The sequence below is a fragment of the Episyrphus balteatus genome, chromosome 3 (assembly GCF_945859705.1).
Source record: "Episyrphus balteatus chromosome 3, idEpiBalt1.1, whole genome shotgun sequence".
NCBI classification, from domain to species: domain Eukaryota; kingdom Metazoa; phylum Arthropoda; class Insecta; order Diptera; family Syrphidae; genus Episyrphus; species Episyrphus balteatus.
Window position 1 is genome coordinate 35,064,184 of NC_079136.1, and position 13,695 is coordinate 35,077,878.

Sequence of the window (13,695 nt, forward strand, 5' to 3'; positions counted from 1 at the left end):
AATGCATTTTTGTGTAGTTTTTCGGGCTGGAAAATTAAAACTAATGATGCAGAAAGCTTATTTTTTGGTCTAAAAAACAATTTGTATACTCTTTTTCACAAAACAATTGCGCTAGCCAGAAAAAAAATATTTTCACTTTTGTACTTTTTCAAAAAGTGGTGTATGTAGTTAAGCCTTAAGGCTTTTGGCCACACCGAAGGGGTTATAGGGTAGCGGTACGGGTAATTGTTTGAAAAAAAAAATTCCACACTGGAACATCAATATTCAAGTGTGGAATACCTGTACCGCTACACCCGTATCGCTACCGCATACCTTCTGGTGAGGTCAAGCCTTTATACTTTTTAACTTTTTGAGCTAATAGCTGTGTTCTTTTGGCCTTAAGTATCTACTGATAAGTACTTCTGGTTGTATTCAACTCCATGGCAAGAGTACGATAACTAAGGCGGTGAAAAATAATAACTGAATTTTGTAGAACAGTCAAATACAAGCATTTTTCACTATGGAAGGGGGGGCTCTATCTCCTCCCGTTTACACGGGAGAGGCAATTTTCTAAATTATGACAAAACATTAAAACAAAATTATTCAAAAACAACGACAACACTTAAGGCTTGGCCACACCGGAGGGTACGCGGTAGCGGTACGGGTAGCGGCAACGATATTTTTACTAAAAAAATTCCACACCTGAACGTTGATGTGTCAGTTTGGAATTTTTTTCATACAAGTACTCTCACCGCTACCCGTACCGCTACCGCATACCCTCCAATGTGGCCAAGCCTTTACAGTTATAAATGATACCTTTTTCAAAAGCCAGAACTGCACACTTAATTCTAATTTTTAAATCAAATTATTTCAATTAAATGTTCTCGAAATAATCAACTTCAGAGTCAAAATTTGGGGAAAAAAAAAGTTTAAAAAAACACATTAATGTTTATTTTGTTTTGAACATCGCTGAATCCGTTCATATCATTCATGTACTTTATACTCTTTCTACCTGAACGTTGATATGGTTTTGTCCAAAAACTGCTAGAATATCAGGTTCATGTATTTGCTAATTATCTACCGTTTCAATATAAAATGTATTTAATTTTTTTCTTATTTGCCATTTATAAATTAAAAATTTTATTTTTAAGTTAAAATACATACATATTTATTGAAAAAAATAAGAATTGTTTTATATTTTTATTTTGTATAACACTTTATTTTTTATCTCAGACAACAACCATTACCGTTTCAAAAATTAATTTTCTTTGAATGCTTTCATATTTCATCCAAATACAACTGTCAACGCGCATAGCTGTCAATTTTTTTTTTCTCGGCTGTCAAAAAAAATTTTCCATTTTCAAATGCATATTTTTCTATAAACTGTTAGGTCTATTTCGAAAAGCGGTTCAAATAAAATAATTTTCACAAACAAATTTCAATCCAATTGAAAGAATAGAAAGAAAAAACGTGTTTAATTTACAAAAATGATGATAATTTCTTTATACAAATAACATCTCACCAACAAATATCAAACAATTCGATTAAAACTGCACAAACTGCATTCGAATAGAAAAAAAAAGAAATAAAAAATGGAAAATTGCTTAAGTGACCATAAAACACCAAAAAGAAGCATTCACATTGATGGCGAAAAGCTACTCGATAAAATTAATATCCTTACAACAAAATGTGAAAATAATTTAAAGGTAAGCTTTTTCGACGAGTTGGATTTTGAGAGAAAATCCCGCTTAAAAATGTTATCAATTTTTTGTAGGTTCCTACGATAAAGGATTTCGTTATTATCAAACCAATTTCTCGAGGAGCATTTGGTAAAGTATTCCTCGGCTACAAAAACAATGATCCAAATAAGCTATTTGCTGTTAAAGTAAGTCAAAAGCTTGTCACACATTCAATTTGTCATAAATCCTCTTTATTCTATCCAGGTTATGAGAAAATCAGAAATGATAAACAAGAATATGGTCTCTCAGGTTATTACAGAGCGAAATGCTCTCGCCTTATCTCGTAGTCCTTTTTGTGTGAGTCTATTCTACTCGTTGCAATCTGTTTCGTATGTTTATCTCGTCATGGAATACATGGTTGGTGGGGATTTGAAATCCCTGTTGGCAATGTATGGTTTTTTCGATGAACCTGCTGCTAGATTTTATGTGGCCGAGATTACATTGGCGTTGCAATATTTACATGAGCATGGAATTGTTCATAGGGACATTAAGCCGGATAATATGCTTCTGTCGGCCTCGGGTCATGTTAAATTGACTGATTTTGGTTTGAGTAAGATTGAATTGAGAAGAGGTGTGGCATTGTTTTTAATTTGTTTTGGGTGGATACTATTTATAATTTTTTATTTTTATTTAGATTTGGAAATATCTGATTTAATCAATTGTTCACCTAATTTGAATGCCAGGACACCGGGACAATTGCTATCGTTAACTTCACATCTTTCTTTTGGATCGGAGAAGAAACATGAAGGAGCTACTTCACATCTTATTAATGCAATGAATAAGCACAGCAAGTGTGGTAAGTGTGATTGTGTTTATTTTCTTAAAACAGCTTTACACAAATCTTACGTAGTTTTGTCTCATAAAACTCGTCCTAAGTCTTTGTATCTCTAACGGCCGATTAGAGTTAGTACTCAAATCGGTATCAACTCATTTCTTCACTCAAGTACTAAGTCCTAGAACTGTCAATTTAGGACCGAGTACTAGTTAGGACTCGGTACTAGCTAGCTCCTCAAAATCAGCTAGGACCTGGTTATTATACCAATCGTTAGTACTCAAATTGGTACCAAGTGATTTCTTCACACAAGTACTAAGCCCTAGTTCTGTCAAATTGGTACCGAGGATTAGTTAGGACTCCGTATTTGTTAGGACCTCAAAATCGGTAGTCTAGCGGCTAGTACTTCAATCAAAGCAATGAATTTCATATTTTTAAAGCGATATTGCAGATTAATAAAGAAGAAAAAACGTAAACAAAGAATAATTTTCATTATGTTTTGTTTAAATTTGGTGGATTTTGTGAATTTTAATTCAATTTATACCGCGTTTTTAACAGCTTTTCTTTTATTTACACAATTAACATACATCTCAATAAAAAATATTTGTATTCGTTAAATTATTATGGTTTATGGTAATCCTTCTGATTTTTCGGCAGCCTTTCTTGGCTGCATTTAGATAATTGAATGATCCCCCGCCATTTATGACATTGATTGACATTGATATTTTTGTTCTTGTCGATTCTTCATTCTTGACAATTCTTCATAAAATGTATTGAATTTGTATTTCTTGTCGGCTTTTTAATCTTCATAACATTTTCTCAATATTCATTTTAATTATTTGCTTTGTTTTCTATTTTTATTAAATTTTTTATTTGTTAAATTTGTGTTAAATTTGATGAAATGTAAAAAAAAAACAAATATAACAAACTTCAATAAATTCTAAAAATGACAGTTAGACCAGTTCTATACGTATTAATTCTTAGGACCTCGTTGGGAACCTAGATCAGGTCCTATAAATGTGAAGAAATGCTCAGGTACTAACTTTTCGTTAGGACCGAGTACTAGTGCTAGGACCTGGTCTAGCTAGACCGGGTACTAAGCTGACTTAGGACTTTTGTGAAGAAATTGGCCGTAAGCCTTAGAACTGTCAATATAGGACCGAGTACTAGTTAGGACTCAGTACTAGCTAGCTCCTCAAAATCAGCTAGGACCTGGTTATTATACCAATCGTTAGTACTCAAATTGGTACCAAGTGATTTCTTCACACAAGTACTAAGCCCTAGTTCTGTCAAATTGGTACCGAGTATTAGTTAGGACTCCGTATTTGTTAGGACCTCAAAATCGGTAGTCTAGCGGCTAGTACTTCAATCAAAGCAATGAATTTCATATTTTTAAAGCGATATTGCAGATTAATAAAGAAGAAAAAACGTAAACAAAGAATAATTTTCATTATGTTTTGTTTAAATTTGGTGGATTTTGTGAATTTTAATTCAATTTATACCGCGTTTTTAACAGCTTTTCTTTTATTTACACAATTAACATACATCTCAATAAAAAATATTTGTATTCGTTAAATTATTATGGTTTATGGTAATCCTTCTGATTTTTTGGCAGCCTTTCTTGGCTGCATTTAGATAATTGAATGATCCCTCGCCATTTATGACATTGATTGACATTGATATTTTTGTTCTTGTCGATTCTTCATTCTTGACAATTCTTCATAAAATGTATTGAATTTGTATTTCTTGTCGGCTTTTTAATCTTCATAACATTTTCTCAATATTCATTTTAATTATTTGCTTTGTTTTCTATTTTTATTAAATTTTTTATTTGTTAAATTTGTGTTAAATTTGATCAAATGTAAAAAAAAAAACAAATATAACAAACTTCAATAAATTCTAAAAATGACAGTTAGACCAGTTCTATACGTATTAATTCTTAGGACCTCGTTGTGAACCTAGATCAGGTCCTATAAATGTGAAGAAATGCTCAGGTACTAACTTTTCGTTAGGACCGAGTACTAGTGCTAGGACCTGGTCTAGCTAGACCGGGTACTAAGCTGACTTAGGACTTTTGTGAAGAAATTGGCCGTAAGCCTTAGAACTGTCAATATAGGACCGAGTACTAGTTAGGACTCGGTACTAGCTAGCTCCTCAAAATCAGCTAGGACCTGGTTATTATACCAATCGTTAGGACTCAAATCGGTACCAAATGATTTCTTCACACAAGTTCTAAGGCCTAGTACTGTCAAATTGGTACCGATTTTTGCTTAGGACGTCCCAAAAGTTGGAACCTAAAAATCGACAGTCTAGCGACGATATTATTTAAAACAGTTTGATTTTATCCATTTTTTAAAAGATTTATCTAGCAATTTTAAGATTTGGTGTCTTTTTAAATTGGTAAATTTTGACTAAATTGATTTTTCTTATGATTTTGGCATTTGGTTTTTTGTCAGATTTCTGCATTTTGTTACATATTTGAATTTCTTTTGTGAAAAAAAATGGATCTAATTTTTGATGGGGATAATTTGTTTCGCGACTTCGAAAATGATGAATTGCGTCAATCAGTACGTCGCATTTACCGTATGCCTCAACGCCCTACTGTCAACAATTGGGATGATATTGATTTCATTCGGCGTTTTCCGGTGTATTTTTACCACATGTAATTTTGTCTTATGATTTGTGTATCTTTATTAGCCGGAACTTCAGCTAGATATCGTTTGTTGAGTTTGCAATTCCATTCAGGTGAACAACTTTGAATATAAACCAATTTGTAGTCACGTGTCAGAGTCTCCTGTAATGACAACTTTTCACTTCTGACACCAATTGACAAAGTACGAATTGGAGCTAGCTTTGTTTCCACCTATCCTGTCGATGTCTTCAGGTTATTAGGAATTGTAGGGATTTTTTTGTAATAGTAATAGCTTGTTTGGTTGCCGTGGGTATTGTACATTTTCTTTTCAAGTTGTGTGAAGAAAATGTTGAGAAAAGCAAAACTGAGCTGATGATTTTTACCACTGAAAAATGATTCTGTGATTCTGTGGACTGGTTACTTTAAGGTCAAAACCTTTGGGAAAAAATGGGGTCTTAAATCAAAAATGATTCTATGGACTTACACAGCGGTTGTACGACCCATTCTTACCTACGGCGCCATTGTTTGGTAGCCTGCACTCAGTAAAGCATATATCATCAACAAACTTAAGAAAATCCAGAGAACAGCAAGCGTAGGGACGACTGGAGCCCTCCGGTCGTCCCCCACTGAGGCTCTAAACGTTCTCTTGCACCTTTTACCCATAGACCTTCATATAAAATACCAGGTCTCTTGTAGCGTTTTAAGGCTAAAAGAAACAGGCTGTTGGAGGGCAAAACCTTTTGTTCACAGTGACACAGCAAATTTAATACCACCGGATACGCTTCTGACACCCACGGACTACTGCACTCCTATTTTGAATACTGTAATGAATTGCAAGGTCAGCTTCCCGTCGAGATCAAACTGGGAAGAGAGCATTGTGACGAGAGACTTCGACACCTGCATTTTCACTGATGGCTCAAAAATGGATTGTGGGGTCGGTGCGGGTGTCTACTATGAATCCCTCAATATCTCAAAATCCTTTCGACTACCAAACTTCGCCAGTGTATTCCAAGCGGAACTACTGACAATTAAAGAAGCTTGCAAATTACTTAGGCTATATCCAAATCAAAACCAAAATATAGCTATACTAACAGATAGTCAGGCAGCTATAAAAGCAATTGCTTCGGTCACGACATCCTCCAAATTGGTTCAGCAGTGTAGAGAGGAACTTTTATTGCTGAGTAGTAGTCTCACAATCACTCTCATCTGGATCCCAGGTCAAAGTGGTTTTGAGGGCAATGAAAAGGCGGATGAACTGGCCAGGCAAGGATCGGCCCTTCATGAGTCACTAGCATAAATAGCACCGGCACACAAAAAAAAAAAAGTGTCATGAACCAGAAACCAGACCTATGTTTTTGGACCCGCTGAATCCGAATTTCAAGTCCGTTTGGCCCTGTCACCCTCCAGTTTTGAGTAATATGCAAAAAACTCAAAAAAAAGTAGTTTTTGGGGTCTTTTTTACACTTTTCTCAAAACTGGAGGGTGACCGGGCAAAACGGACTTGAAATTCGGATTCAGCGGTCCCAAAAACATATAGAAAGATAGGTCTGGTTTCTGGTTAATACAACTTTTTTTTTTGTGTGCTAGCACTGTCGCGACATGTCGCTGTCATACCCGGCACACAAAAAAAAAAGTTTCATGTACCAGGAAGCAGACCTATCTTTCTATATGTTTTTGGGACCGCTGAATCCGATTTTCAAGTCCGTTTTGCCCGGTCACCCTTCAGTTTTGAGAAAAATGCAAAAAACTCCAAAAAAGTCATAAAAATTCAAACAAAATGCACTCACAGCTCAAAACTGGAGGGTGATGGGGCCAAACGGACTTCAAGTTCGGATTCAGCGTGCCCAAAAACATATAGAAAGATAGGTCTGGTTTCTGGTTCATGACACTTTTTTTTTTTGTGTGCCGGTGTAGTTAACATTCCTATTATAGGAGTCATAAAAGGCGATATCTTTTTAAAATACCTAACTAAAGCTAACGATAGGTGGCACAACTTGACTAGCTGCGTCATATCCAAAAAAATCTAGCCCACCTAAATTAAATCCAAAACATATGATCTAATCTCTACACCCAGAAAAGACATTAGCAGAATCGTTGCGGTGTGCACAGGACATTGGCCGATAGGAGAACATGCAGCAAAGTTGGGTATACCGCACAATACTTACTTTCGCAGCAGCTTGGACCAACAAGAAAAAGAAACGGTCTTCCATTTTCTGTGCCAATGTCCCGCCCTTGCTAGGAATAGAGCACTCTCTCTGGGGAGTGTCATAGATAACATCTCAGAATCAAAGATCAAAGACTTGATCTTGATTTAGGACTGCCTAACACTTGTTTTTCAATTTAAAAATTTATTTTAAATAAATCCTATTATCACTCACAGGTTTCATAAGTTTTGGTATCAAAACGGCGCATCCTGCGCTAATTGGGTCATCAAGCACGGTTTGCTTTGACCGCCATCTCTACTTACCTACCTACCTACTTTAAGGTCAATCGTAACTTATGGCCCTTATAAAGCTTCAGTAGCGTGGGCACCACATTTGGTGTAACTACTTTTTTTTTCCTCTTGCACTTGATGCAATGTTCTTAGTACCTTCCTTTTTGCTCCTTAAAATTCGTGGAATCAAACCTTTCTGCGCGAATAAGTCGTATCTACGCAGCAACAAAACAACTGTTCCTCTTTCAGGCTACTGACTGCACTTTGAACCTGGGTAAAGATTATAATATAAATCTTCTATTTTAGCATAAAAATCTCGACACATATTTTAACTGATTGCTTTAAGGTCAAATTGTTTTTGCGAGTTGGTTCTGAATGCTTGAACTAGTCCAGATCTTATTGGCTAGTTAATTTAGCAAGTGTTTTAATCAGAAGTACTGGAAGAAAGAGAATATAAAATTCTTTCCCCATGCTAAAGGACAGTCAGGTTGCTTTTAAAGTCCAGTAGTGCGGAGATAAAATCACTAATTTGCACTCTGTTTCACTCTTATTAGTGTTCAAGGTCAAAGTCAAATTGAAAAAAATAAACGAACGAATAAATCAATACAAAATTAGCTTTATGTGTCTCACTTTTAAATATCTTCTCAGTGTTAAGAATGGCGAAATGTTTTTTTATTTTATTTTATTTCGTTAAATACTAACGGTACAGATTATACAGATTTAAGATTAACATTTAACATTGGATAAAAAATTAATTTTTAACGATATTGATTGAAAAACATATTCCTTATACTCTGTGATTTAACAATATCATTACAGGAATTAATAAGAACATAGTTTTTATTAAATACATTAATTAACAGATTGAGAGGACTATAAGCGCCATAGTTTGATCTACTAAAGATGTTGCAAAGTGACATTTGTCTTCTTACACTATAACGACTTACTGTAAAATTCAATCGGGAAAGGACCGATGGTGTTGAAATCGAACCATTAATTATTCCTATTTTAAAACAGAACTGTAAATACTCTCTATTAGCAAAAAGAGATGGCAGATTTATAAGTTGTAATCTATGAGAGTAAGGTGGTATTACAATTCTATCTGACCAGGGAAGGAAACGTAGACAAAATCTCATAAACCTTCTTTGAACGGATTCTAATCTGTTGATATGAGTCGCGTAATAAGGTGCCCATACAACACACGCATATTCAAGAATTGATCTCACAAACGAAACATAGAGGGTTTTAAGGACATAAAGGTCATGAAATTCACGAGTAAAACGTTTAATAAAGCCAAGTGCCTTATTAGCCCTTTTTATTATATAATTAAAATGATCGATAAATGAAAGCTTTGAGTCTAATACTACTCGAAGATCGGTAAAGCTAGACAAAATACATAAATCAGAGGAATTAAAGTTATATTTATGGACAAACCAGTTATTCTTACGCGTAAAACACATTGACTTGCACTTCTCAACATTTAAAAAAGACGATTATTATTGCACCATTCCCAAAATCTTTTCAGGTCATCTTGTAAAAGTTCACAGTCTAATATTGAGTTAATTTTTCGAAAAATGTTCACGTCATCAGCATAAATGAGAGACAGAGTTTTTTTAAAATAAAATCGCAATGTATTGCCTGCCGGACTGTGTTATAAAAAAATATTAAGCCTAGTGGGGTATGCGTTGGAGCGGAAGCTCATCCTCAAAGGATACTTGCTAGGTTCGACTATGTTTATCTGTTTATAAGACTCAAACAAGCGACTTTAAGTATAAAAATGGATAGGAAATTGAAATATGTAACCATAACACCTTCTTCGATCAAGCCTTGATACTCCTGCTGTTCACCTTAACATCTTTATCTCAGTTGCCGTCAATTACACTCAAAATTTTTTTATTTTATTCAACATTGTGAACGATTGCCGTGTTGAATGTAGAGTATTCCTTTCAGCTTTTGGAGAATTATTCCAAATACATATCCGGAACAAAATAATTCAAATGAATAAATGCTCTAATGAGGTATCCATTTCCCCCCAGAACTCATACATTCCATGCTCTGTGCAAGCATGTAGGATATTTTCTCCGAAAAATATTCTTGATGATAGGAGTAGTATTACTTTACTTTCAAGAATGCAGTAAGGACCTTCTTGAAGCTCTCTGGTGCACATTAGTATATTTGAATATCTTCATTGACACTTGCAGGGCATCTTACGACTACTTGACATGTCTATTGAAATCTCTGCTCATAAAGAGAAAATGTATGCCTAAAGACGACGTAACACTGGAAATAATCCGCACCTTTCTTTGGATCACTAGTTTTATACAAATCAAACTGTCATTGGATTTCGAAATACACAAAACGTAACCAAGACATTTTTCTGTAAGAATTATAACGATTATGTTTCTATCCTGCTCTATCCCGCAAATAAACTTGTATACATTAAGAACCTTGCTTTTGGTACCCCTTTCTAATAAAATAATCGGAAAATAAATTTTATTTACAAGACTTATTTATTAGGGGGTCTCAAAAGTTGGAAGTTAACAAAGAAGTTCTGAGGATTTACTTATACATAAAAACACTATTTAGATCCTTCTAGGCTTATCCTGCATCCACAAGAAGAACAAATGAAACCACATTATTCCTCTAGATTGTTGCTGATGTAGTAGCTAAATTTGATCAATCCTTCTACCTATACAGTTACAACATCAGCAACAATCTGCATGAATATGTGATTTTATTCGCACCGAGTATAACTACTTGGCGATTAGGATACGATATAATATGTATTCTACTAGAAACACCCGGTAGCAAAATTTTTTAGTAGCTTTAATAGCATATTTTCGGCTTATATGAATATTTATTTTTATTTTAGATATTATTTTGGAATCCTCTGACAGCGAAGTGGATACATCATGCAACGGTGACAAAATAAACGACAGCAAAATCTCTGGTGTATCACCGTTTTTCTCAGCTGAAGACTTAAATATTTCAATAACAACACCGCACACATGTATTCAAGTAAGTGCTCACAAAGCCTTTTAAGAAATGTATTAATTTTTGTTCAATCAGACGACAGATAGTTCCTCATCATATCACACTTGCACATCAACCGAGTTAAGCAGCAAAAGTTCCCCAACTGAATTCCATTCAATTAATAAATCTGATGACAATGATAGCAGTGAAAAATGCAAACAAATTGATACAAGTTGTAATGTAAGTAAAATATAAATTAAGAGTTCATTCCTCAGAAAATAAATATTCATAACAGGGTTGCAAGTTTATCGTCTCAAGAGCTCCTGCGGAAGAAAAGGAAAATTTACTACAAAAACCCGAGACTGATGAGGAAGTCAGTAAGACTTCATTTGAGTTTTCAATGGTATGGATTAGGAAACTGTTGTTATCTCTTATTTTCTTTTTTTTATTTTTCTCTGAGCAGCGGATGCGAACCTCAAAAACTCAAGAAGACTCAGGCGTATCAAGTCGCAATTCGAATTCAAATTCAAATTCGAACAATACCAACTGTGGTGAGATTTCATCGATTGACAAAGTCGAAAATATGTGCAATTCCAAAGAGGATCTCAGCTGCTCGGATTATTCCCGAAGGTTTGTTGCTTTCCACTCGCATGCCCTCTCAAAACTAACCACCAGCACTGTCTCTAGCTATAACGTTAGTAACACAAATGAGCTTAGTGGCATTCGCATGCATTCACCATTCCGCAATAATTCCCGAAGTTTCAAAAGACCCGAGTACCTCAGGTTGCCCCCTTTATTTGCATTTATTTTCTTAATTCCTATTCTAGATTCGTTTTTCGCAGAAGTTTAAAGAGAAAAATCCATTTAATCAATCGTTCGGACAATAATTCCGGATTCGATGTTGACGCTAGTTCTGGCAGCACTGGGCTAACGCAGGAAATCGACATCCTGGACATTGGCAGTAGCACGCCAAAGAAGCGAAAAGCAAAATCGCCAATACGAGGTGTGCTCAAAGTCAGATCTCTGTCTGATGATGAGATGCCTATCAATGATAACATTGCCAATGTGGTCTTCTCCACGCCAGTCTCGTCGCAGAAAGCTCCACGGCGAGATTGTGGACTGATTGGAAAGCTGAAAGCGACTCGATTCGCCTTGCCACTGTCGACAGAGACAAAGAAACGCGATTTGTTGCCGGGTGAGAAGGGTAGTGGTGGAGTGCAATATCTGAAGATTGGCGATGAGCCTACAATGTCGCCGATAAATCAGGGAGCTAGCTTGCCAAAGACACCAAAGACTGTCAATACGCCATTTCGGACGCCGAAATCGGTTCGTCGAGGACAGCTTGTCTCTGATGAGCGGATTCTTGGAACTCCTGATTATTTAGCTCCTGAACTTCTTTTAATGTATGAATAGATGTCCCTTCAGTTTCACTTCTTTTATATACTTTTCTGTTTTTTTTTTTTAGGCATGGACATGGTAAAGCAGTCGATTGGTGGGCACTGGGTGTTTGCTTCTATGAATTCATGACTGGCATACCGCCGTTTAACGATGAAACACCACAAAAAGTGTTTGACAACATTCTACACAAAAGTGAGTACTCCTCCACAGCAACAGAATTTATTTACAATATGTTTTATTTTAAGATATTGAATGGCCACAGGATGATGAAGCACTTTCTCCAGAAGCTGTAGAAGCAGTCGAACTGCTTCTTACAATGGATCCATTAGAAAGGCCAGCAGCAAAAGAAGTTCAATCGATGCGATTTTTCAGCAGCATAGATTGGCTAAATATGGAGAAAGAAACACCTCCGTTTATACCCTCACCAGAAAATCCACAAGATACAGCTTATTTTGATGCTCGAAATAATATGCAACATCTTAAATTGTCAAATTTTGCCCCAGAAGACTAAAAGCTGTTAGCTTTCTTCGTTTGCCTATTTATTGTTTTATTTTTAATTTTTTTTTTTAAATTTAAGATTTATCTTGAACTGAGAGATTCTTGTAATTTCCATTAGTTAACGAGCAAAAATCTTTAAGACATACATTTTTGCCATCAAATTTATTATTAAGTATTTGGATTTTTCTGAGTTGTTTTTATATTTTATAAATAAATAAATAAATGTTGTTTGTTAAGCTAAGAATTTTCAACAATACACAGAAATTATGTATGTATAAATATTTATTATCATCATTTTTTTGAATCTTATATCGATGGTGTTGCGTAAAAGGGCCAATTTGCGTTGCATTAATAACACTGGTCAACAAGGTTTTTGCCACAACAACCAAAATATACTTTTCTAGTAGTTTTTGATGTGCTGAACTCGAATCTGAAGTCAGAAAATTGTTATTGGCCTCCGTTTTTTAAATATTACCGTTAGAAAATGTCAAAAAACGTCATTTTGGCTGCTTTCGAGGTTATGTTTTTATGTGGGGTAATACATTGTGAATAAATTTGTAACGGTGGCTATAAGAACTGATTTTATTCTTTCAAAAAATGTTTAAATCTTTCCGATATCTCTTTTACTGCCCGAGATATTTAAAATTTAAATAGCGGTCTTTGAATCAGAAACAACACTGGCCAACCAAATTAAACTTTTTTTGCCACAAGAACCAAAATATACTTTTCTGAAGGTTTTTGGGTTGCTAAGCTCGAATCCGCAATCAGAAAAATTTTATTAGCCTTAGTTCTTGAAATATTACCGTTATAAAATGCAAAATAAATGTTTTTTTTTATAACGGTTATATTTCAAGAACGGAGGCTAATAGAATTTTTCTGATTGCGGATTCGAGCTCAGCAACCCAAAAACCTTCAGAAAAGTATATTTTGGTTCTTGTGGCAAAAATTCTGTGACCAGTGACTTAATCTTTAAATTAAGTTTAGTTTGTCTTTGGCTTATTAACTGAAACTTAAGATTTCTCGAGCAATAAAAGAGATATCGGGAAAATTTAAACTGTTTTTGAAAGTAGAATATCAGTTCTTATAATAACCGTTACAAATTTGTTTATAATGAATTACCCCACATAAAAACAGAACCTCGAAAACAGCCAAAATGACGTTTTTTAGCATTTTATAACGGTAATATTTCAAAAACGGAGGCCAATAAAATTTTTCTGACTTCAGATTCGGATTCAGCACTCCAAAAAATACTAGAAAAGTATATTTTGCT

General features: G+C 34.8%; 1 protein-coding gene across 4 annotated transcripts; it reads left to right on the top strand.

Annotated features, from left to right (window-relative positions):
- Window positions 1-1,335: 1,335 nt before the first annotated feature.
- On the top strand, window positions 1,336-12,704 carry LOC129915629 (serine/threonine-protein kinase greatwall). 4 transcript variants are annotated; one of them, XM_055995254.1, is made up of 12 exons: window positions 1,337-1,685; window positions 1,754-1,864; window positions 1,923-2,289; window positions 2,353-2,514; window positions 10,429-10,574; window positions 10,626-10,769; window positions 10,825-10,932; window positions 10,993-11,159; window positions 11,217-11,312; window positions 11,375-11,932; window positions 11,995-12,119; window positions 12,173-12,704. In XM_055995254.1, exons 1-12 carry the CDS (start codon window positions 1,572-1,574, stop codon window positions 12,436-12,438), a joined length of 2,364 nt encoding a protein of 787 aa, XP_055851229.1. In that variant the 5' UTR covers window positions 1,337-1,571; the 3' UTR covers window positions 12,439-12,704. The 4 variants fall into 4 exon arrangements, with proteins under 4 accessions (XP_055851227.1, XP_055851229.1, XP_055851226.1 ...); XM_055995253.1 differs by having other exon boundaries at window positions 1,338-1,685; window positions 11,372-11,932; XM_055995252.1 differs by having other exon boundaries at window positions 1,336-1,685; window positions 10,993-11,312.
- The last annotated feature ends 991 nt before the right edge of the window (window positions 12,705-13,695 follow it).

Bases quoted from the DNA above. Each gene is read 5' to 3' on its own strand.
- LOC129915629 (XM_055995251.1), top strand. From the start codon at position 1,572: ATGGAAAATTGCTTAAGTGACCATAAAACACCAAAAAGAAGCATTCAC. The intron at 11,313-11,371 runs GTTGCCCCCTTT...CGTTTTTCGCAG, and splicing joins AAAAGACCCGAGTACCTCAG to AAGTTTAAAGAGAAAAATCC. The intron at 11,933-11,994 runs GTATGAATAGAT...TTTTTTTTTTAG, and splicing joins GCTCCTGAACTTCTTTTAAT to GCATGGACATGGTAAAGCAG.